Source organism: Polypterus senegalus, chromosome 8 (assembly GCF_016835505.1).
Source record: "Polypterus senegalus isolate Bchr_013 chromosome 8, ASM1683550v1, whole genome shotgun sequence".
Lineage (NCBI taxonomy): Eukaryota > Metazoa > Chordata > Cladistia > Polypteriformes > Polypteridae > Polypterus > Polypterus senegalus.
This window is the reverse complement of record NC_053161.1, coordinates 179876217-179900546: the sequence shown is the minus strand read 5'-3', so window position 1 is coordinate 179900546 and position 24330 is coordinate 179876217. Positions and strand designations below refer to the sequence as shown.

General features: G+C 37.7%; 2 protein-coding genes across 3 annotated transcripts in view; one reads left to right on the top strand and one right to left on the bottom strand.

Annotated features, from left to right (window-relative positions):
* LOC120533513 (gastrula zinc finger protein XlCGF17.1-like) overlaps positions 1–24330 on the bottom strand; it is a 249868-nt gene that overhangs the window by 18928 nt on the left and 206610 nt on the right. The gene's annotated exons all lie outside the window — the stretch shown is intronic.
* Positions 1589–23616, top strand: LOC120533543 (zinc finger protein 239-like). Of its 2 annotated transcripts, XR_005634532.1 has the most exons (4): positions 1589–1693; positions 3765–4226; positions 22491–23135; positions 23599–23616. XR_005634532.1 is itself a non-coding variant. In XM_039760476.1 (3 exons), the coding sequence occupies exons 2-3, from the start codon at positions 3800–3802 to the stop codon at positions 23060–23062; spliced, it is 999 nt and encodes a 332-aa protein (XP_039616410.1). In that variant the 5' UTR covers positions 1589–1693; positions 3765–3799; the 3' UTR covers positions 23063–23221. The 2 variants fall into 2 exon arrangements, 1 of the variants encoding a protein (XP_039616410.1); XM_039760476.1 differs by lacking the exon at positions 23599–23616 and having other exon boundaries at positions 22491–23221.

Genomic DNA, 24330 nt, shown 5'->3' with positions numbered 1-24330 from the left:
TAGGTGTTTCTGGAACATCAAAACCACTAGGGACAGTATGCTGAAATTAAAAAAAAAATACAAATATAATAAAATAAACATAACACAAATATCCAACACAAATTGTAGAAGGTGACAAAAATGGTAACCATTAACCAGATATAATCCTTCCTGTACAAATACTACAATGAAAGATGAGAGGACTAAAGCTGAGACACACCTCATTAAATTTGAAGTGGGCCTTGAGGATGAAATACAGAGACACCCCAAAATGGTCCTTTGGAAATCTGGACACAACATTTAATACAGAAATACTCAAAAATGATAGTTAAAATATGAAATTGTCATACCATCAACATGACAATTCCACAGTCATGGCTATTCATCTGACTTGGAAGGCCCTAATACAAGGGGTAAAATAATAATCAAATACAAATATGAAATACTGACATACAGTAGTAAACTGTTGACAATGACTTTTAAACAAAAACAGCAATGGAAATGGCCACTGGTGACACACCCTGTGTTACATCTGTAAATAGTGGAAAATGCAGGATTAGCTCCGCTTTTTAACCTGTTTTTCAAAAAGTTGCTCTACACCAGCAGCAGAAGAAGAAGAACTTCTATCCCCTTTTGCAAAAATCCCTGCAATTGTGTGTGACCATAGCTACTTACCAACCTGCTTTGGTGGCCTCATGGAAAATGCCCTTGTTTACATCTCAAGGTTTGTCATTCGACAGATTTTGAGAAAGCCGTCCTGTGATGTGTGCCGTGCTAGTTTGGTAACAGATGCTGTACCGGCATAATATGGTCAAAGCTACCAGTCACTCACATTAAAAAACAAAGGAGGTTTGATGATTCCTTCTGAGGGTCCAGTCAAAGTGGTCAAAGTAGCTCAATCAGTTTGTTTGGGCTGAGATTGTTTCAGGTGATGTGTTTTTTCTCAAGGAGCACACTGAGGAAACACCGTTTGAAATTGACAACCATCATTTTATGCTCATGTCTTTAGTTGTGTCTGTCTTCCACAAACTAAGGCTGCACCATATTGTCAGACTGAATACTCTCAAATTGCAGAGTGGCACCACACGGAAAAAGCTATGGAAGACTGTTTTTTAGATCCTATCCTGTATATATTTAAGTGTGTGTGTGTGTGAGAGAGAGAGAGAGAGATTGAGAGAGGAATGAGTGAAATGTTTTCATAAATTATTAAGCGAATTTGTATACAATAAAATTTATTTTATTTTTGTCATTGAGTGTATCATTTCACTGTTAAAAGAAAGACCAGAGTGCCAGGTGCAGTCTTACTATTTTGACTGTCAGACATTGGACGTTTTGTCTCAATAATTGCCATTATTAGTGTATAAATGGATATAAATAATTGCATTTAAACTATTCGCCAAAATATGTTGTATGTCAACGATGCTGTTTTAAACGTTATTGTTTTTTCATCAGAAAACTCGATTTCCACGTCTACCATATTAGTTTAAATGGCACTTTTGCCACTCGCAATATGGCTGACGCGCTGACGTATCGTGTCGACACAGTGAATGCGGCGTCTATCTATATACGTCTATGGTCGCTACCCGATGACATCATCCAACGCGACAGCTACTGTAGCCACGCTGTCATTGTCTCGCTTTGTGAAACACTACGGATGCAAGACTGTTGCTGAGTGAACGAGTTCAGAAATAATCCCATCATCAAAAGGGAGGCAGTAAGTGCTCTGTATTTTAGGAATGCATTTTGTGGATGTGTGGAATCTCCGCGCGCGAATTGGTTCGAGCTGGTGTTCGTTATCCCCACCCCCGCCAAACTTTGCTCGAGTGAATCCTGTTGTGGCCATCCGCGTGCTGTCTCTGTTCATTGGTATCAGCGGTTCACTTCACGTGGCTGAATCCCACATTTTAATTCGTAGCAGCCATTCTGACGCCTGTTCATTCCTCTCCATGTGTTCCTTTTGTCGATTTCTTCTCGAATCGCAGACATCGGGGAGACGGCCATTCATTCCACACGTACGGCGCTTTGATTTCTGCCTTTGTTTCTCTTTTGTCCCTCCGCGGTGTCCAGTTCAAAGACGGTCACGGAGGTGGTGACCGGCCGGCCATTAAAAGAATAGCGAGGAGTCAGATTAGTAAAAACGAAAAACGAACTGGAGTCCATGACCGTGGAGAAGAGTCTTAGAGAATACGAGCTGAGAACAAATACTGAGATATAGTGAGAGAAAACGGCAGTGCTGCTATGAAGTACCTCGCCTTTAAGAGTATAAATTATATGTTCTTTAACTGGTAAAGGTTGGCAGTCACTATCTGTATTTACACACACGGCCGCAAACCTGCTTAACCCAATGCAGACAGCAGACATTTACATGCATTGCTTGAATGGACACTTAAATGTGTGTCTTTTTTCCCATTTAACCTGTATGAAATATGACAAACTCCCATGTTTCAGTGCTAAAGCCAAAACAGTAATGTCTGTTAGTGAGTATTAGAGAAGTTAATAGAGATTTGTGGCTTGTGTTACTGCCTTACAGTTCTGTCAGTGAATTTGAATCTCAGCCTGTTTTTTGAAGTCTCTATTCAGTTTCCATGTCTGCTCTTTTATTCTTATTTTCTCCACTTCTCTAAAGATACTCCGGTTTAGTGGCCTGGCAAATCTAACATGTCTTGGTGTGGTTGTGGACTTGAATGTGAGTGTACCCTATGATGGTCTATAGCTGGCTGCTGCCCTGTACAGGTACTCTGGTTTTCTTACTATACCCCAATAACTTCTGTTTGTATTTGTTTTGCGCTGGACCATGGTGTTGAGGTGGAAGTTAAGGTCCATTTGGCTACTTATATATGTGACTTTATAATACAGACCCAACAAGGCTTTGTGGGTCACCCCATGTGCCACTCTTAGGTGAGCACCACTGTCAGGACTGGCAACTCTCTTCTGCACAAGACCCACTTTTATTTAATTAGAATATTCATGAAGGTGAACCGCTTTTACTCTGCAGCAATCTTCACCCTTTATTTGATTTTTTTCCCCTTTTGTTTTGCTATCTGAAGCATGAAACAACAGAAAGAGGATCATCTCTTATTTTTGTTTGGTTCAAAACCTGCAGTTTCTTATTCCTCTTCACTTAACTCTATGCCTTCTACTTCAGGGAAACATTCACTGGTTGTCTTCTCTCCTGCACACACAGTCTGCCCCAAGACTAAAAACACAATCAAACCTGTTTAAATTTATCTTAGCGAGTCTCAGGCTAGTTGAAGTGAGACATCGGGTGTCTCACATTTGGCGGCCATCTTTACAGGGACTCCCCACCAACTGCCTCAATCTCAATAAGATTATGTAAATGAAGGCTGTGATTTGAAGTTGGGATTTTGTTATCTTGGGGCAATGTCACATTACAGAAGTTGACCAGTGATTTTATGTTCCTCCTTCATATGCCCCTGTTTTTTAACATAATCCTGAGGCCTAACTTGTATAAACTTTCCTTAACATTAACTGTTAACAAAAGTCCGGGACCCTAACGATATTGAATGTTCAATCAGAGTAGTGAATATTGTTGACACACAACTCTGCAAGGTGGCCTTCTTCTTCGTCTAGCCTGTTGGTCCCTCCTTTCTTTCCTTACTTAATTTTACAGCTGATGTGTCATGAAAAGTGATGAGTTACTGTCTGATTGCTATGAACTGTCTGACTTGACATCAGCTTTAACTAACAGGATGTTATAAAAAATCAAATGTCTTTAGATCTGAAGGATGCAGTTTTAATGGAATTGATTCCTGTTTTTCCCACAGAGAGATAAAACTCTGCCATTTACTGTAACATTTAAATGGATGTGAAAGAAGAACCGTGTGAGGCTGACCTGAATATCATGGAGGAGAGGACTGTAAATGTTAAGGAGGAGGACTGTGAGTGGGAGAGTGTCCACCCCAAACAGGAGAGTCTGGACATTAAGGAAGAGGACAGTGAACTAGAGTCAGTAAATATTAAAGAGCAGGATGAAGAGGAGTATGTCAGCACTGAGGTGGCCAGCTATAGGAGTATGGAGAGTGTCAAGGAAGATGACCTTCATTATGGAGATCAAGGTGGAGCAGTCACCCAGTTAGTCTCTTCTCATAGCAGACACTCTTCATCTTCAGAGTCTTCTATCAATGTAAAATATGAATCATTACAGTCTGACAGAAAGACGACTGAAAAAATGTCATCTCCAAGAACCAAGGAAGCTCAACCACCAACTAAGATGTCATCTAAAACAAGTGAGTGAAAAATAACAAATCGATGTACGTTTTAGGGTCAGGGTTATGGGCCTAAAAGTGCTGTCTTGAACGTTTGTCTAAGTTTCTTTAAAAAAGCACAAACTATATTAAACACAGCAATTTTACTACAGTTTACAGGGGTTAGGAATCTGCACTTCTTCTATATTGTTTGCAACATTATGAAAACACTGTACGCCTGTCTTTGGTAAGAGAAATTTAAAAAAAAAAGTTTGTGAACCCTTTTGAATTCCTTTAATTTCTACAATAATTCCTCCTAATTCTGTGGTTTGATGTTCAATTAATTCCCTAAAACAGACAAGCACAGTCGTCTTAAACTAATAACAAATAATTAGACCCTTGTCATTCCTGAATACTGTACATTGTTTAAACATGGGAACAGTCCAGTTTGTGAACCCCGTCTTTAGAAGCTTTCTTGTCCCCCTTTAGCTGCAACGACCTCCACCAAACATTTCTTCCAGCTGCTACTCAGGTTTTAATTTCTTGTCAATTCATCGTTTCCAAAGTTTTCAGTTCCTTGATATCTCAGGGATTCCTTCAATGATCAGGGGCCTCATGCATATCGCCGTGTGTAGAATTTGCACTATATCATGACGTAAGCACAAAAGCCGAAATGTACTTACGCACAGAAAAATCCAGATGCAAGAATCTGTGCGTACTCCAACTTCCACGTTCTTCCGCTACATAAATCCCAGTCAGCGTGAAAAGTGACGCTCGTGCACGCGCCTTATGTCCCGCCCCAACTCCTACCAGAATTATGTGTCTTTGAATAAGCAAATCAATATAAATTGCCCTTAAGCTTAGCCTTCTGTGAAAAGACAATGGGAAAAGCATGGGGGAAAATATAAGAATTTCAGCGAATACCAAGTGGAGGCAAAAGAAAAACATACTATTTGTTTAATTAAACTGTGGTATAATCAACAAAAGGAAGTTGATTGAGTGACATAGCGTGTTGGAGAAACTTGAAAGCTCAGATATCAAAGTCACTGTGAAAAGGCGAGTCGTAACCCACCGTCTGAGTGTCATATGAAAGCTTATTAGGGTACAGAGGGGAAAAAAAGGCATACAGTGGGGGAAAAAGCACAAAATGTCAACTTCAGTCTCGAATTTAATCATGTAGTTTATTTTGTCATTAAAGTAGAACATCATAAACGTCATCTTAAAATTGTTTAACCAATTTCTCAAATCACATCGTAATTAAAGTAGCACATTAAGTGCTTTGTTTTGTATCTGATCTTCTCTGTGCTCTATTTGTGTGAATCACTACTTGCTTCTTAAACCAGCTCTCTTCCTCTGACTGGACACAGAATCCATTACATTCGTGATAGTACAAATCTCTGAATAACTAAAATACTGAGATGTATACGTGATATCATTTTCATGATGATTGGAGTTAAAGCACGTTATTAAACATGGGTTTCACGGCGCAGTGATTGTGCGCGACCTTCAATGAAATTATTTATTGCAGGAGTACTCATGGGCAGCTCTAGGCTTGTGGCAGCCCTGGGCAGAGAAAGAATCGGTGGCTCCTTCATCCGCCAATGTCAATATGGTATCTTATGCACGGTGGAAGGCCACGTTCGTTACGGACACTGCATAGCCACCTCGTGCTCATGACACAAGCGTTTAACTTTTGTCGAAATTTGCTGCTGCGTTTTTAGCTGTGTCGTTATTTTCTCTTTTTGTTTTATATTCAGTATATATTGGCGTGGCCGCCCCTGCAGTCCTTGCTTTTCTTTTTCCAAGTAACCGATCGCTACACAATCAGCTCTATAATAGATGTTAAGCCATCTGTAAGCTTAGAGTGCTGATTTTTCAAAACGTTTAAGGAACATTGAACTATCTTCGTAGTACATGTTTAATTATTCTATCCTTCACACCAGTCCCAGTGAAGAATATAGATTATTTAAATGAAGTTAAAGTTTTACCTGTATAATATAATAAACATATTTTGCTGCATTTCATCTTAAAAATGATATTGTCCTCATGTGAATACACGCTTTATAAATTGGCTCAGGTTGTGCAATATTATAACTGTAGTGCAAGTTTACAGTGAGGCAATTGTACTTATAAGTACAAACAGTTCTACAAGGAGCAATTGATTGAGTGCGTTTTATAGTTCTTGGGATGAAACTGTTTCTGAACCGCGAGGTCTGTACAGGAAAGGCTTTGAAACGTTTTGCCGTGGCTGAGGTAGTGTGTGCTTGATGCTGTATACCAATAATTCTCTTTCCGATCTGCTGCTGCTGTGATTCACACTCGGATACAATGATATAAATACTCTGAGTGGTGCAGTAAGAGTGATATGGAAAAATATGATCCGCTGTGGCAACTCATAACGGGAGCAGCTGAAAGAAGAAGAAGCAGGTGCAGTTAGAGTAACAACGCTAAAGCAGTTATGGTATTTAGAATAGTATGGCTATTCCCTGGACCATTATATAGTTACAAGTTAATTACAATCATATGCATTACACTAATAAACAATATGTGGTTCGTTTCAGTGTATTTATAAAGACGTGTTAGGAAAATAAGGAGTAACCACACAGGAACAGTAGGATTGCTTTGACGCTGGGTGCCGCCAGTCTGCAAAACCGAGTGTAGAACTTGCGTACGACAAGGTATGAGGTACCGTGGAAAAGTGTGTGGCTTTATGCCAAGTGTAGGTTTTATACATCACGATTTGAACGTGGAAATGTTTTTACGCAACATTTTTGTGCGTACGCACCGTTTATACATGAGGCCCCGGGTGATTTCAGGTAAAGCCAACAAATCCTAAGCTCTTCTGATTGGCTGGTCCAGAACACCAGCTTTCTTCTATTTAAGCCTTTATCTTACAGATTTCTTCATTTGTTTCATCTGATTGTCTTTTTCATTACCTAACATCTCTCAAGCTTTCACTATGATGATATCTCCTATCAGGTTTCTTTGTAACAATTTTTAATTCAGTGCTACATTTATGATGCCATCCTGGTCCTGCAGAAGCAAAAAAGTCCTAAACTGTGATTCTACCATGAGGTGATAGCAATGGTGTGCAGTGATCTTTTACCTCCAGAACACTGTGCAATGGGGACACACACATGGTGACATGGGGATTCAGGCATTCAAAAGACCCACACACTGGACCAGGGGTTTATTAAACTTTACATGGAATTGATCATGAACATGTGCACAAAAAAACTGAATATATGCACATTACTACAAAATTTTACTTTTTGTAAATCATGGTCACTTTTTAAATATGTATATATGAACATTCCTTTAACTGCCAACCTGATAACATTCACATTCGGAGCCTGCTAATCTATCCCCTCTGTATGCAGTCATGATACTGCAGAACTTCATGAGCTGGTAGATCAGCCTCTTCCTCCTGACACTTTGAGACCCCATCACCTGCATTCAAGAATATCTGGCTTTGCTCTTCATCTGAGAGTGAAAAATCACACATTTAGTTACAGCACCTCTTCTCTGTGCTCTGGGGTTCAGGGAAGGTGTAGGGCAAAACTGTCTATCCCGGAGTCACTGTCACCTGGCACATGTTATCATATGATTGTTGTTATAATGAATAGGTCAGGTCATATGAAACACTGAGTGATCAACAGGTTACTTAAACCATCACATACTTCACCGTGTAAAGCAACATCATGTCTGTCAAAGCTACTTTGTCTCAAAATAAATGAATCGTGGTTTGAGTGAGGCCATGGAGACGTGACATTTGTCAGCCACATCTTGGATGACTTGTGTATTAATGGAATGTCACTGCTTAGGGTTAGCAAAAGCAGCTTCAGTCTTGCTAGGTACCCTTTTTATAATATGAGTGCAGTATAGTGTTCCATAGTGTTGTCAGAGCTGGACACGGCTGCAGATTGACTTTTTGTGTTGGCAAAAACATGTTGTGTGTACACCCACACTGTACAAAAAGGAGATTTAGTGCATCTGCAGTTAGTTAATGGCTTCCAGCTCAGCAGGCATAATGGAGTGAAGCTTGGCTGAGATTCTGTTGAGCTGTTGGCTAATTCCCTGAGAAGAGACATCAACTAGCAGATATAAAGTGATGAAAAAGTAGAATTTCTTCAGTGCAACTATATATCATTGGCTCTCTTTAACACTAGAATTACCAGAGCCTGTGAAAAAACTCGTAGATCTGCCCCACCTTAAAACGCTTCGCACCTCTCTGTCAGTGTCTTTTTGTCCTTTAAACGTGTTGATAACCAAAGCTGTCATAGCAAATGCGTGTCAATATCGCACCCTAACACGGGTTCTTTTTCTGTAGTTATATTTTTGAATAGAAGCGCATTTGTTCTGTTATATTTGTACCTTTTGTGAAAGTGTTTCTTTGATATTTGGAATTCAGGCTTCACTCATTATACACTTCATATCTACATTTTGTCAATTATTACTAAAACATGAAAAATGTTTGTTTTAACGATGTGTTTATGTAGATCGTTGTAGACACGGAATACACATGAAATACAAGTGTTCCAAGTAACGATATAGTATTTATCAAAGGTGTCATTTTGCTTGACTTCTCACTCTATACAACTTTAAGCAACTGACAAGCAGGTAAACAGACTTGAGCTGAGAAAAGTGTGCAGGGTGGGGGGGATGTGATAGCAGGCTGCTTGCTGTTTGCTGCTTATCAACAATTTTAAAGGACAAAAGATGCTGACGGAGAGGTGCAAAGCATTTTAAGGTGGGACGGATCTACAAGTTTTTTCATAGGCTCTGGTAATTCTAGTGTTAAGGGAACTAAAGTACAATCGGTACATCATAGCTCTAATTTCTGAGGTGTCAGTAAATTACTGAAGGACCACCTCCCTGATATCAAATATATATGCTGGGGATGGTCCTTGAGGAGTGATTTTGGTGTGACCTTACATGTTAGGGTCTCACCCCTAAAATACAAACATATTTGGGTAATTAATAGAATGAAAAGGCAAGCAATATTTGAAAAATATTGAAAGCTCTTAATAAGCTAAGATCTTCTTTTAAATGCCTGTATTTCCTCTCCCAGCTTTATTTTTATCACCCTTTGTTATTTCCCACCTTTATTCTCCTTTTGCTTTATTATCTCCTCTTGACAATCTTTAAGAGTTATCTTGAAGTGATGTTGGGACAGCTTAACTGTTACCTAAACTAACAATCTTGATGGTCTGATGAATGGTCTCCTCTTGTCTGTTACATTTTCTTATGTTCTCGCTATGTATGTTCATGAGCAGATCTTTTTTGAGAAGAGACCGCTTTGCTATAAACCACTTTTCATTCCTTTTATTTGTCCAAGTGCCTCTAAGCCACACCTCCAGTCTCCTCTCATTGGTTGAACAGCTGACTTGAGTGGACTGTAAAGGTTTAAACGACGTGTTCAGCATTGACAGTCCAGTTGTTTGTGTGTTATGAGTTCAGGATGATTGTGTCTGTCTGTTATTGTAGCGTAGTTGAAGATCAGACCACATTCTCAGGAATTCAGGTGATTCCAAAAGGGTTCGCAAAATTTTTCTTGCATCTGTAAAGCAATTTAAATTCTATTGAAGATTTTAAGCAACACATTCTCAAAGCTACTCAATCCAACTGAGTGTCCATCTCTGTGCATTTTTAGCTAACAGTCTTGTCTGGCCTGTTTGTGTTGTAATGTGTACAAGAAGATGGAGACACAGTTGGCAACCAGTTATGGGTAAATTTGGCGCAGTTTAAAAAAAAAAAAAAGAGAACAACAGAAAATTGAATAAGCTACCAATTAGTGTTGTAGACAGTAGGAGTTTAGGGGCTTTCAAAACTCAACTTGATGTTATTTTAGAAGAATTAAGTGAATAGGACTGGTGAGCTGTGCTGGGCTGAATGGCCTGTTATCATCCAGATAGTTCTAATAGAGCTGCAGTCACCTAAGAGAAAATTAAAGACTTTGTTGTTGCATTAGCTCTTTATTTATTGCTTCTGCTCCCTTTTTCATGTAGAAGGCCTTTTTGTGCTTAATTTAGTATTGTTTAAGTTTTAATTTCTCCAGCTTTGACTTCTATCATTTAATGGTAAATAAATAGATAGATACTTTATAATTCCCAAGGGGCAATTCACATACTCCAGCAGCAGCATACTGATAAAAAACAATATTAATTTAAAGAGTGATAAAAATGCAGATAAAAACAGACAATAACTTTGTATAATATTAACGTTTATTCCCCCGGATGGAATTGAAGAGTCATATAGTGTGGGGGAGGAACAATCTCATCAGTCTGTCAGTGGAGCAGGACAGAGCTAAATGTTGAGTTTGCTCAGCTAGTGCTGTATTTCGGCTGATGGAAGGAGAAAGACATTGAAAAGTGGAGTTTAGATTTTCATAGGACGTTTTACATACACACTTGATAAGTCTTGGTGAGTTAGAATGTTAATGTTATTTATTGATTGTCATGAGTATCAAGAATGACTGCTCCATTGGTCTACTCTCGGTTGATCCCTTACAGAAAGGGATAATTTATACAATGACCAAACCCAAACAAGCCACTGTGGAAAATTATATCCAAGATATTTAAAAAAAAAAAAAAATGGTTTTGCTTTGTTTTGTTATGGGTGCCTCCATTTTATTATAAAGTAGTGGCCATAGTTCTTTTACCTAGTATTCCTTTGATCATCTTATTATGACATCATATTGGTGATTGTGTTAAGGTTGGCTTGGGCATTTCTGAAATTGCAGAAGTCCTGTGTTTGTGCTTTTTCAGACACAATGTTTTCTTTCTGATTTCTTCGTTTAAGAATGATTTGCTCTGTTACCTTTTTTTTTTTTTGCACTCCTGGATTAGACAAAAGATCAGTTTGACTTTCAGTTCTCCCTTTGGCTCATAGTTTTGGTATCCCCTGATCATTTTCTCCTCAGTTAGTATCTTTGCCATTGTACTATTTACAGCATACACATTATTATTAATTTCTAGTGGTAGAAACTGAATTGATCACATTCAAGAACTCGGGTGTAAAGACCACTGTAAGGAGCTCTGGACAGGAGCTTGTTGGTGTTTGTCATGATGACAGCCCAGCCGTCCTTTAAGGATAGCAGTAGTAAAGGAAACTGTCAAGCTGAAGAATGAAGCCTTTCATTTAATTTTAGCAGGAACATCTTCTGATGTGAATGAAGTTAATCAAAAAGGTGACAGACGCCTGCAGTTGATTAATAAAAACTCAACGGAATGATTTATCACGTACAACTTCATTTGCATACATGAACACATTAAATTCAATACACAGTAAAACACAACACATTTTAATTTCAGTTAGCATAGTGCACGTCCATGAATATTATAAAGGGCTGTATAAGTGAGACCGGTGTGTGATAAAGCTAACCAGTCCTGGTTTCACCTGCCACTCCTCATCCAGAGCAGACACTTATACGAGTAATTGCTCTGATCCCGCGTTTTCACATGTTATAATTTCTTTCCTAGATTACTGGTGCTCCTGTGGGTCAGTGCATTAATACTTCACTTTGTTCATTCTTCTGTATTGCTTTAGTGATTTAAATGAGCTACTTTTCTATACATTTTGCATTAAGGAGTCCGCATGATGCTCAATTGAATAATGGCTGTGTTGTAAGAGTACTCCATGACACTATCCTGCAATTATTGTGTTTACAAATTAACCTCAAAAATGTCATAGCATCAACATACCTTTTGTAGTTTTTGGTGTGACGTATGAATTGTTCAGATTGGAAGATGCACCCTGGTTCTTTGCATTCAAGGCCAGTGAAGAAAGTCCAGAGGAGTTTGATTGAGGCTGCCATGGCGGCTAAACAAACCTCTGCTAAACTTGAGGAATTTATAACACTAAACAAAGACTCTGTTTAAGATCCACCTTGTGTTTGACTGGCTATTAAAGAGCATATTCAACGCCTGACCATTGTTAATGCCTCCAAATATTCTCACTCGGCATATAGTAATATTGACCATCTTGAGAAGGGTCTGAATAATCTTTTAAATACACCTGTGTTTTGCTGATCCAGTCTGCAAGCTCAATATACCGCAAATCAGAGAGAAGGTAAATGACCATCTTGTGCAGAGCTGAGAATTCATTTCATGTGCACTCGTTGCTATCTCTCTGGTGCTAAACTGAGCGATTTGTGAGGTCTTCTACTGCACAGATGAGATTTGTTAGACTTCATGTTCTAGGTCAAGCAAAAATATAGTGATAGTACAGATATATAGATAATATCACTAACTTCTGCTTGGAACTTAATTAGGTTTATTTTGTTTATTCCCGGAACTTTCCCCTCTGCTGAATTCCCATCTTTGGAGTGATTCATGTGTTTTTTTAATTTAACTTACCAAAACTGTAACAAAATGATGAGGCCCCTGTTTTAGCTGAAGAAATTTAATCCATTACTAGAGGGCTCCGCCCCCTGCTCGCTTTGCTCCCCCACCCCCGTGTTTGGTTTACCGTATATACAATACAATTTATTTTTTGTATAGCCCAACATGACACATGAAGTGCCACAATGGGCTTTAACAAGCCCTGCCTCCTGACAGCCCCCCACCCTTGACCCTGCAAGAAGACCAGAAAAAAGCTCCCCAAAAAAAAACCCTTGTAGGGATAAAATAGAAGAAATCTTGGGAAAGGTAGTTCACAGAGAGACCCCTTTACAGGCAGGTTGGGCATGCAGTGGGTGTCACAAAGAAGTGGGTCGTTACAATACAGTACAATACATAGAACAGAATAAATCCTCAATACAGTATAAAAATAAAAATTCTAAAAGTATGGAGTAGAATTTTACATTATATATCATATAATATGCTTTGGATTTGTTTTAAGTCCTGGATGCCTAATTCATCAAGCTGCATCCCCCATTTGGCCATTCCACAGCTGAAATAGCGCTAATCAGATGAAAGGACACCTCTTTCCCGCGATTCCTGCGATCCTCCATCAGGGATGACTTTACCTTAGGCAGGCAATATACGCGTTGTGAAGAGGAGATGTGTATGAAAGTACGCTAAGGATATGCTGTTGCATCATCTGCTGTCTCCCTGCTGTCGGCGAGCTGCACGTTTTGCTTGTCTCTTGTCGTTGTTTTAAGAGCTGGGAGCACATGATGCTTGCCTGACAGATGCAATCCAACAACTGCTAGTTTGGAGGCCTTTGGACCTATTTAAAATGATGGCTCACTGGCTGGTCTCACGTGACGTTCTAAAAACAATAGTTGTCCCTTTTATTTATGGTCCCGGGCGTGGTTAAATTCTTTCTTGCAGGACTTCTAACGCTGCCCCTTCTTTTGTTCAAATGCTCGCTCCTGGTTGGGGTGGGTCCTGCCGTCGCACTGCCCTTCGATCTCTTTAAAGCCTTTACAGCCGCTGTCCTTTTTCCTACTTTGTGTCTCTGCTGCTCGTGTTCTGATCGTTTCTCCGTCATCATAAATATACACCCGACCGAATTGTGCTTTCTTTGAAATTACACTTGTCCATTGCTTTAACTGTTGCGGGTCCACAGATTCTCATAGTGTATTTTCCATTGTTGTGTAAATCTACGTTTTCTGCATTGAAAAGACACCTGTATCTGTGTGCTGCTTCCCTTTATCCTACTTTTTTTTTTTTTTGCCCATTCTCTTTAGTCTCGCGGTTCTTTTATTTGTCTTTCTTGATCTTAATATGAAGATCGCATATCATCTAATAGTCATTCATTCCACAGGATTTCATTTAATAATAGAGAGAAATGCATTTTTAAATCAATTTGCAACAAAAAAGCCCCTGCCCCAGGTGGTATGAAGACAGAAGTATACAGTAATCCCTCGCTATATCGCGCTTCGACTTTCGCGGCTTCACTCTATCGCGGATTTTAAATGTAAGCATATGTAGCCGCCTTTGCATAAGGTGAAGTCAGGTACGGGTAAGATTAGTGTCAAAGAAATCTCTCAGTCCAAAAGTTAGTTTTTAAAAATATTTAGTGAAAGTTAAAGGCAAATAATCCATACAAGAATAAAAAGAAAAATAGTTACACATATAGAATAAAGGCAAAAAAAAAGGAAAAATGTATCTTCTATAAACTTAGTTTTTCTTATGAAGCTTTGGTTACTTCTGTACTTAAAGGTTATTTATTTCTTCTTCTGTATGCTTTAAACATACGGTTCAAACTCTTTTATTTTACGAGTTACTTCACACTCAAAAGACCCTTAGGCCGTTGGCACTTAGATATGCGCCAGGCACGGTAGCGTGCATAAGCACGAACGCGAACACAAAAAATAATTCTTTAAAGGACACGGTTAAAAAACCGTATGCCTCTATACCTTACACAAGGCAAGGCTAAACACTTACTAAAGAACATTGTTAACTCATAACTGTTAAGAAATGACAGGAAAATACCAACTCAATTCTATTCACGGGGGTTTTTAGGAACCTCCCATATTTTATGCATTATCATCTAATAAATATTCATACATTTTATAGAACTAGGAAAATGGCTCTTACAGCATATCTAAATATATATCACGGATTCTTCGCTGGTTCGCGGATTTCTGTGGACAATGGGTCTTTTAATTTATGGTACATGCTTCCTCAGTTTGTTTGCCCAGTTGATTTCATACAAAGGACGCTATTGGCGGATGGCTTAGAAGCTACCCAATCAGAGCATGTATTACATATTAACTAAAACTCCTCAATGATATGCTTCCCGCGCGGTGCTTGATTGTTTGCTTTTCTTGGATTCTCACCATCTCTGACATTCTCTGCGCCTGACGGAGGGGGTGTGAGCAGAGGGGCTATTTGCACAGAGGATACGGACGCTCCTCTACAACATGCCACTTTATCGCGGTGCTTTGGCATACTTAAAAGCACGTATTGATTTTTTGACTGTTTGTTTTTCTTATCTCGCACTCTCTCTCTTTGACATTCTCTACTCCTGACGGCGCTCCTTTGAAGAGAAGATATGTTTGCATTCTTTTAATTGTGAGAAAGAGAACTATCATCTCTGTCTTGTCATGGAGCACAGTTTAAATGTTTGACTAAAGGGTGTTATTTCATGTCTAGAGGGCTCTAAAAATGTTAACAGGGTGGGAGAGTTTATAAGGGCTTAAAATATATACAAATAACCATACAAAAATATGGTTTCTACTTCGCAGATTTTCACCCATCGCTGGGGGGGTCTGGAACGCATAACCCGTGATCGAGGAGGGATTACTGTATTTTGCATTTCAGCCACAAGTGTCCAGTTTGCTGTTTCAGGTCAGGTGGCTCTCTGCGATTTTCAGTGACCTGCGTGTTTTATTCATTTAAGTTTTACTCTGTTCTCATTGTATATTAAAATGTTTTTTCTTTACTATCCTCTGCCTCTTTTTAAAATCAAATTAAAAAAATATTATGGAGTCGGGTGGCATTGGACAAATTGTTTACAAATATTAAGACACATCTGTTTAATAAAAGTTCATTTCACATATTTGACATGACAATCTCCAATGTAATGATGGGTGATGTTACTTATTGCAGGTAGAAAGTAATAAATAATATATAATCTATACTAATAAAAGGCAAAGCCCTCACTCACTCACTCACTGACTCACTGACTCATCACTAATTCTCCAACTTCCCGTGTAGGCAGAAGGTTGAAATTTGGCAGGCTTATTCCTTACAGCTTACTTACAAAAGTTGGGCAGGTTTCATTTCGAAATTCTACGCATAAGGGTCATAACTGGAAGCTATTTTTCCCCATATAATGTAATGGAGTCTTGAGTTGGAGATGGCCGTGGGGGGCGGAGTTTCGTGTGACATCATCCGCCTCCTACGTAAGTGCGTAGAGAAAAGGAAGAACTCAAACAGTGATGAGCACAAAACGCCATTTCACAATTGAGAAGGCAGAAAAACATTATGAAGCAAATGATGCATACAAGCATATTCATAAGTACAGCTACTGCGGAAACAAAGCACGGCGTGAACCGTAAGTTTATATTAAATTAAGTTCATAGACAGGCTGCCACTAGCGTTTGTAATTTAGTGCCTGCCCATATAAGGCCGTCCATCAGCGGCAGTCCAATACAAACACTGCCGGTAAATGTTCACGGGTGAAGGACTGCGCTTATGCAGAGGAAGATGAGATGGTCAGGGTGGTGTTTGGCACACTCATTGAAACTGCGAGAGAAACTTTTAAGTGCCGGGTCTTAGCTGACATTACACGAGATGGCACCAGTACAGCTGGGAACCTTCGATGCAAGAACACCAAGCGGCTCACGTGAAATGACGCAATGCGCAGACAAAAAGCAACAGTTCCAAAGAGTGCTGAACAAAAACCGAATTACACAATTGAGAAGGCAGCAAAAAAATATGAAGCGTCTTATACATACAATCATATTCATAAGTGCAGCTACTGCGGAAACAAAGCACACGGTGGAAAAAGTGAATGTCCTGCTAAAGGAAGGCGGCGTAAAAAACGTGCATGCAGTGTGTCACGTCTCAGATAAAGAGGAAGACGAGCTGTTTATTGATGCAGTAAGGAACTAATCGATGAATGAAACCTCTTATCTTTACAGCGATTGACAAACACGGAATGTAACTTGAACACATCCTACAAATACGAGCCTGATTGAAAGAAATAATGATAATCAAATCCTTGATGACAGCAACATTCAATAACACTCACAAAACAATTACTGTATATTGACAATCATGTTACGTTATTTTTAAAATGTTCCCTTTTTCTTTTTCATAACTTCTACTTCTCCACTGCGGTACACGGGTATATATATATATATATATATATATATATATATATATATATATATATATATATATATATATATATATATATATATATATATATATATATATATATATATATATATATATATATATATATATATATATATATATATATATATATATATATATATATATATATATATATATAAATGTATATATTTAAATGTATATATATACCCCGATCTACAATACATACTTTAGCATAGACAAGCCACGCGCTGTGCTAATTGTAGAGTCTTAAGCCTCTAACGCCGACATTGAGGTTGATTCGAGAGGGATGTACTGACTATGTGCAGCTACCTGATTCATTTTACCTTACATCTCCTTGGTTTGGGACGTATGAAAAATATTAGGTTAGCAGAATCATGTTACGTTATTTTAAAATTTTCCCTTTCTTAGCACAAGCACAGCTGAGAAGCTTGATGCATGTACTCCATAGCGTTAAAAATAACGCATTTAATCACACTTTCAATTCCAAGCAAGCGGGAACTTTTGTCAATGCATGATTTCCTGGTACATCCATTACACTGATGCACACATCACAGCTACAAAAATGTTAGAGTCGGAATAAAGCGCGTTCCCTCGACTGATCATTTCGACTACCAGTAAGCCTTGATAAAAGCATGGTTTTGTGCACACTGAAAAGCAAGTAAAATTAGATGCATTACAGAAAGCGGACTTTGTGGCTCTTACTGGGGATCATTGGACTTCCGTGACCGTTAGTAATTCTAAATACATCTAATTACAAAATGTTCAATGATCACACTGTTTTAGCCTAATGTACAAAATTATTTTGGCTAATGTTACTCAGAGTTTAAAGAGTAAGCTGGTCTAATTACCTTTTATGTTTCTGACTTATTTTTTAAGAAGAAAACTGCACTTTATGTTGAAATTTTGGTTATTATTATTTAAAGACAATACTATTCTGAAAATGTACTTAAAGTAGTTAAACTACCACTTTATTTTTAAGTCTGCCCAATTTTATCCAGGGATGATATTTTTGTTTCTGTTTTGAATTCAAATGCAGTTTATAAGCTTTTTTTTTTCAGAAATTAAAACAGCTTCAGTTTACAATATTCATGTCCATGTCTATTATTTGATTCTGTAAGCCCACTAAAACCGTTTTAAATTAAAAAAACATTTTGCGATATGGGGCAAATTCGTGTGCGATTACATACGATTAATCAAGATTAATTCTTACACAGCCTCTAATTAATTGGATTAATTTTTTAATCGAGTCCCACCTAATATATATATGTAGATATATATGTAGATTTGTATATATATGTGTATATACAGTATATATGTAGATATGTATATGTTGTATATACAGTATGTATATATGTGTGTGTGTGTATATATACAGTATGTGTATATATGTATATATGTATGTGTGTATATGTATATATATATAACTGTATATATGTATGTGTATAGATGTGTGTATATATATATTATATATATATATATATATATATGCCAGCAACACTCATGACAATGACAAAACAATTACATTGTCAATCATGTTACGTTATTATTAAAATGTTTCCTTTTCTTTTTACTTCTCGCTGCCAATCAGGTATTTTGATATATATATATATATATATATAGATATATAGATATATATATAGATATATATATATAGATATATATAGATATATATATATATATATAGATAGATAGATAGATAGATATGACAACAACACTCATATCAATGACAAAACAATTACATTAACAATCATCTTACGTTATTTTTAAAATGTTTGCTTTTCTTTTCATAACTTCTTTAACACACTACTCCGCTGCGAAGCGCTTGGTATTCTGCTAGTCTATACTAATAAAAGGCAAAGCCCTCACTGACTCACTCACTCACTGACTCATCACTAATTCTCCAACTTCCCGTGTGGGTGGAAGGCTGAAATTTGGCAGGTTCATTCCTTACAGCTTCCTTACAAAAGTTGGGCAGGTTTTATATCGAAATTCTACGCGTAATGGTCATAACTGGAAGCTGTTTTTCTCCATTTACTGTAATGGAGATGAGCTTGAACGCCGTGGGGGAGTTTCGGTGACATCATCACGCCTCCCACATAATCACGCAGTACATAGAAAACCAGGAAGACCTCCAAAAAGCGCTGAAGAAAACATGCATTATATAATTGAGAAGGCAGCGAAACAATAAGAAGCGGCGAGTGACATATACAACCATATTCATGAGTTCTGCTACTTCGGAAACAAAGCACGATGTAAACCTACACTTTAAATTAAGTTCATAGACAGGCTGCGCTGGCGTTTGTAATTTAGTGCCTGCCCATATAAGGCCGTCCGTCAGCGGCAATCCAATAGCAAACTCCACTAAATATTCACGGGTGAAGGACTGTGTTTATGGAGAGGAAGATGAGATGGTCAGGGTGGTGTTTGACACAAACTCAGCGAAACTGCGAGAGAAAGTTTTAAGTGCCAGGACTAAGGTAACATTAAATACATCCATGGACATAGCGAGATGGCACCAGCACAGCTGGGAACCTTCGATGCATGTACACGAGCGGCTCACGTGAACTGGCGCGTGCACAGATAAAAGCAACAGTTCCAAAGGCTGAACAAAACCGAATTACACAATTGAAAAGGCAGCAAAAAATATGAAGTGTCTGATAAGCATATTCATAAATCCAGCTACTGCGGAAACAAAGCACACGGTGGAAAAAGTCAATGTCCCGCTAAAGGAAGACAGTGTAAAAAAACCCGTGCATGCAGTGTGTCAGGTCTCAGATAAAGAAGAAGGCGAGCTGTTTATTGATGCAGTAAGAAACGAATCGATGAAAGAAACCTGTCATCTTTACAGCGATTGACAAACACGGAATGTAACTTGAACACAACACATCCTACAAATACGAACCTGATTGAAAGAAATAATGATAATCAAATCCTTGATGACAGCAACACTCAGTAACACTCACAAAACAAATACTGTATATTGACAGTCATGTTACGTTATTTTTAAAATGTTCCCTTTTCTTTTCTAGCTTTTTAACACACTACTTCTCCGCTGCGATACGCGGTATATATATATGTATATATATATCCGATCTACATACTCGAATAATGGATACTTTATTAGCCATCAATGATTGTTTTGGTAAAGCCATACTCAGTGTATTCATTAGATGAGCGGTAAAAAGTAAGAGCGAGGGAGGATGCAGGCTGTAGTGCGCGTCAACTCTATCTGAATTGTACGATCACATTTCAAAAAATATATCTTTTCAAGTTCTATTTAGTCCATATTTGTCAAACTCAAGGGCCACGGGCCACATCCGGCCCGGCGTGTAATTATATCCGCCCGAGATCATTTTATATACTGTATTATTGTTATTAATGGCCCAGGTATATGAAGCGCTGGTAACACAATAAACTACAGATCCCATAATGCAGCGCTTCAGCTGCCTTGCGAACACTTACGCGTTAATCAAGTCTAGCTTATGATGCTGCAAGTTATTGCGAAGCTAGCTCACGCGATGCTGAGAGAAAAGTTCATTCTGAAAATAGAGCCTTTAAAACCGATGGGAGGCTGAGTATATGTTTACTGAACCCGTGTGTCTCATTTGTGGAGCTAATGTGGCTGTAATTACAGAATTTAATCTAAGACGGCACTATGAGACAAAACATCAGGGTAACCTGAATGCAATGCAGAAGATACAGAAAGCAGAATAATTAAATAAGAATCTGACACTTCAGCGGACGTTTTACCGTGCACAATCACAAAGTGATTTCAAGTGAAGCTGCTTTTATGGGAGACACAAATGCACCAGTGCACCTTGCCCCATTTTCCCTGTTGCCAAGTAATGTTAAACCAAGTCGTCACTACGGTGTTCCCAAATCACACTTTGCTGATAAACTGGCGCACTGAGTTTGCACGGCGCTTTGGTGACTTTGAAGAACAAAAAAAGTCCGTCTACATGCGGCTCGAACCTTGTGCATGTTTGGTAGCACATATCTGTGTGAGAAGCTCTTCTCAGTGATAAAGACTAACAAAACAGCACACAGGAGTCGCCTCACTGATGAGCACCTGCAATCCATCCTGAGAATCTCCACAACACAGAACCTCACACCAAACATAAACGAACTTGTTGCCAAAAGAAGATGCCAGGCGTCCAGCTCTAAAATGACATATGAGCAAAGACAACTGAATGATTTGATTTGTTATTGCTGAAAGGAACACATTTTATTTATATTTCCAGGTTTTGTTATGCAGCATGTTCATATTTGAATTTGTATAATTTTGACAGGATATATTTTTATGGAGAGCAAAATCTTTTGGGATATTTAAAATCTAAGTTTATTTTTATATAAAATTACATAAGAGTAAAGAAATTTGAATGTTTGTTCTTTTAATGTTTACTTTATTTCTAACTTGTATAATTTAGACAGGATATATTTTTATGGAGAGCAAAATATTATAAGTTGTTTAAGGTTTGAGTTGATTTATTCAGGAATAATATTCCTGTCTGTTTTTACCATTCCTACCAAAGATATTTCTGTCGACTAAATAAAAATTCCTTCTATTTAAAATTTAAATAGAACTTGAACAAATCGATAGTTCATAATATCCACAGACTTGCGTAAGAGCGGAGTTATCCATTTTAACAAGCAGGTTATTGCATTGATACGAAATAGCTGTGTGTGTATATATGTAGATATGTATGTATATGTGTGTGTGTATGTATGTGTGTATGTATATGTATGTGTATATATGTAGATATATATATGTATGTATATATGTGTATATGTATAGATATGTACATATATATATATATATATATATATATATATATATATGTTTGTGTGTGTGTGTATATATGTAGATATGTATGTATATGTATATATATGTTTATATATGTTTATATATGTGTGTGTGTATGTATGTGTGTATGTATATGTATGTGTATATATGTAGATATATATATGTATGTATATATGTGTATATGTATAGATATGTATATATATATATATATATATGTTTATGTGTGTGTGTGTAAATATATATATATGACAACAACACTCATCACTCACAACAGTGACAAAACAATTACATTGACAATCATGTTACGTTATTTTCAAAATGTTTCCTTTTCTTTTTCATTGCTTCTTTAACACACTACTTCTCCGCTGTGAAGCGCGGGTATTTTGCTAGTGTTATAATATTTTAAGAATATGATGACAAAATGATGATGCCATTCTGTAATGTTGTTAAAAAAATCAACAATAGTCTTGTTATTTGTGCCTGTTACATGTGATCTATTTATTTTACTATTTTAACTTCTTGGCTCCTATAATTGTGCTCATGCGATGAGCAGTTGAAATAAAAATGGAAAAAAATTAACAAGTTGAGTCTCTAATCACTTGCAACTTAAGTCAAACGATTGCTTATGCTTATCAAAGTTTGTTCATAAATTAAACCAATATTTATTTAGTGTTGTAAGATAATGTCAGTATGAAAGTGCTTAGTTTAAAACTAAAATTTTGTATCTTTTAAACTTTTATACAGGAATCAAACTTCACTGCTGTTCTGAATGTGACAAAACGTTTACACAGAGAGTCCATCTTCAGATCCACCAAAGAATCCACACAGGGGAGAAGCCGTATGACTGTTCTGAATGTGGCAAACAGTTTTCACAGAGAAGCCGTCTTCAGTGCCACCAAAGAATTCACACAGGACAGAAGCCGTATGACTGTTCTGAATGTGGCAGACAGTTTTCACAGAGAAGCTATCTTCAGAGCCACCAAAGAATTCACACAGGGGAGAAGCCGTATTGCTGCTCTGAATGTGGAAAACAATTCTCTTATAATAGTAATTTTCAGATACACATTAAAACTCACTCAGGAGAGAAGCCGTATTGCTGCTCTGAATGTGGCAAAGAGTTTTCACAGAGAAGCTATCTTAAAAGTCACCAAAGAATTCACACAGAACAGAAGCCATATTGCTGTTCTGAATGTGGAAAAAGGTTTTCACAGAGAAGCTATCTTCTGAAGCATCAAAGAATTCACACAAGAGAGAACAAAATGAAAATGACAGAAACTCCCTCACCTTGCCCACAGATGAACACAGTACAATGCTAAGCAACAGAAGAAAGAATTCAAAAAGTTTGATGAAAACAAAAAAGATGTAATTGGGGAAACTCCAAGTAAAGTGGTAAATACACTGCCCTCCTGTTGTGATGTGAGATTTTGAATATAACTTGATAAATGTTTTGTATGTCTTTATTTATAATTTAGGCAAAGCAATGTAATTTAGTGTTACTTTGGTGAGAGGCATTCGTGTTTGAATCCGCCCCCCACCTCCTTTACGACTGTCTCTTTGTAATTTTACGACAGGATTTGGGGGGATGTGTCTTAAACCAGTTTGATGAGTATTTCTCTACTAAAGCCTTTCAACCCCCCTGCAAGGAAGCCAGGATGTTTAACATATGGTTTTGGGGCAGGTGTTAAGATGTTCTATTTCACCCATTGGTCTAAGGTATGGCTGTTTGGATTTGGCTTGTCTCAGAGGCCTTTAAGTACCATGATGTCCTATTGGTTCTAGGAGTTGGAGAGAATATCTATAAATGTATGTGCTTAACCTCACATTCTCTCTCTCTTACCAACATATGATGAAGAAGCATCTCTGTTACTAACATCTGAAAGAAGCTATCTCTTACTGATCTGATGAGGAAGACCATCACACAATGAACTGAAGACAACACAATGAAGAGCACAGCTTGGCTTCAGACATATTGAGACAGGCTTGAGGCCTGTTCTGAAGAAAGCTGAGCACTAATGATGCCTTAACTAGAGACATTTTAAGTAACTACAAGTCTGTGTGCCACCTGAGTTACACATCACCATTTTATCAGGTTGCCAATATTCAAATGTATTTTGCATTTTGTTATTATTTATGAATATTATCAGTAATACACTATTTTATGTGTAACTTAACTCCTGCTTGTCTTTTTACTACATCTAATTGCCTGAGGTTATAGATATAGAAGGGAAGGTGGGGATATGTTATATAAAATAAATAAAATAATACATTATAAACAGTGGTAAATCTGTGAGATTAGGCATTCTAAGGCTACATATTAATAATACAATAGGGGAAAGTAGAGCAATATATATATTACTCTACCAAGATAAAATAATTGGCGTAGTCGGGCAGGATTTTGGGGTAACCAAGTTTTGCACCCTGTTTGCAATTATTGTTTTGATGCATATGTTTCTTTATGTATGTGAATTTTAGGGCACCCAGTGTACAAATGCGGTGGAAGTAAAACATTGTTTGGTTGCTGAATGGAATATAACCAACAAAGTGTAGAGACTTCATTTGTGTCACAAGGACACCCGCATGTTTG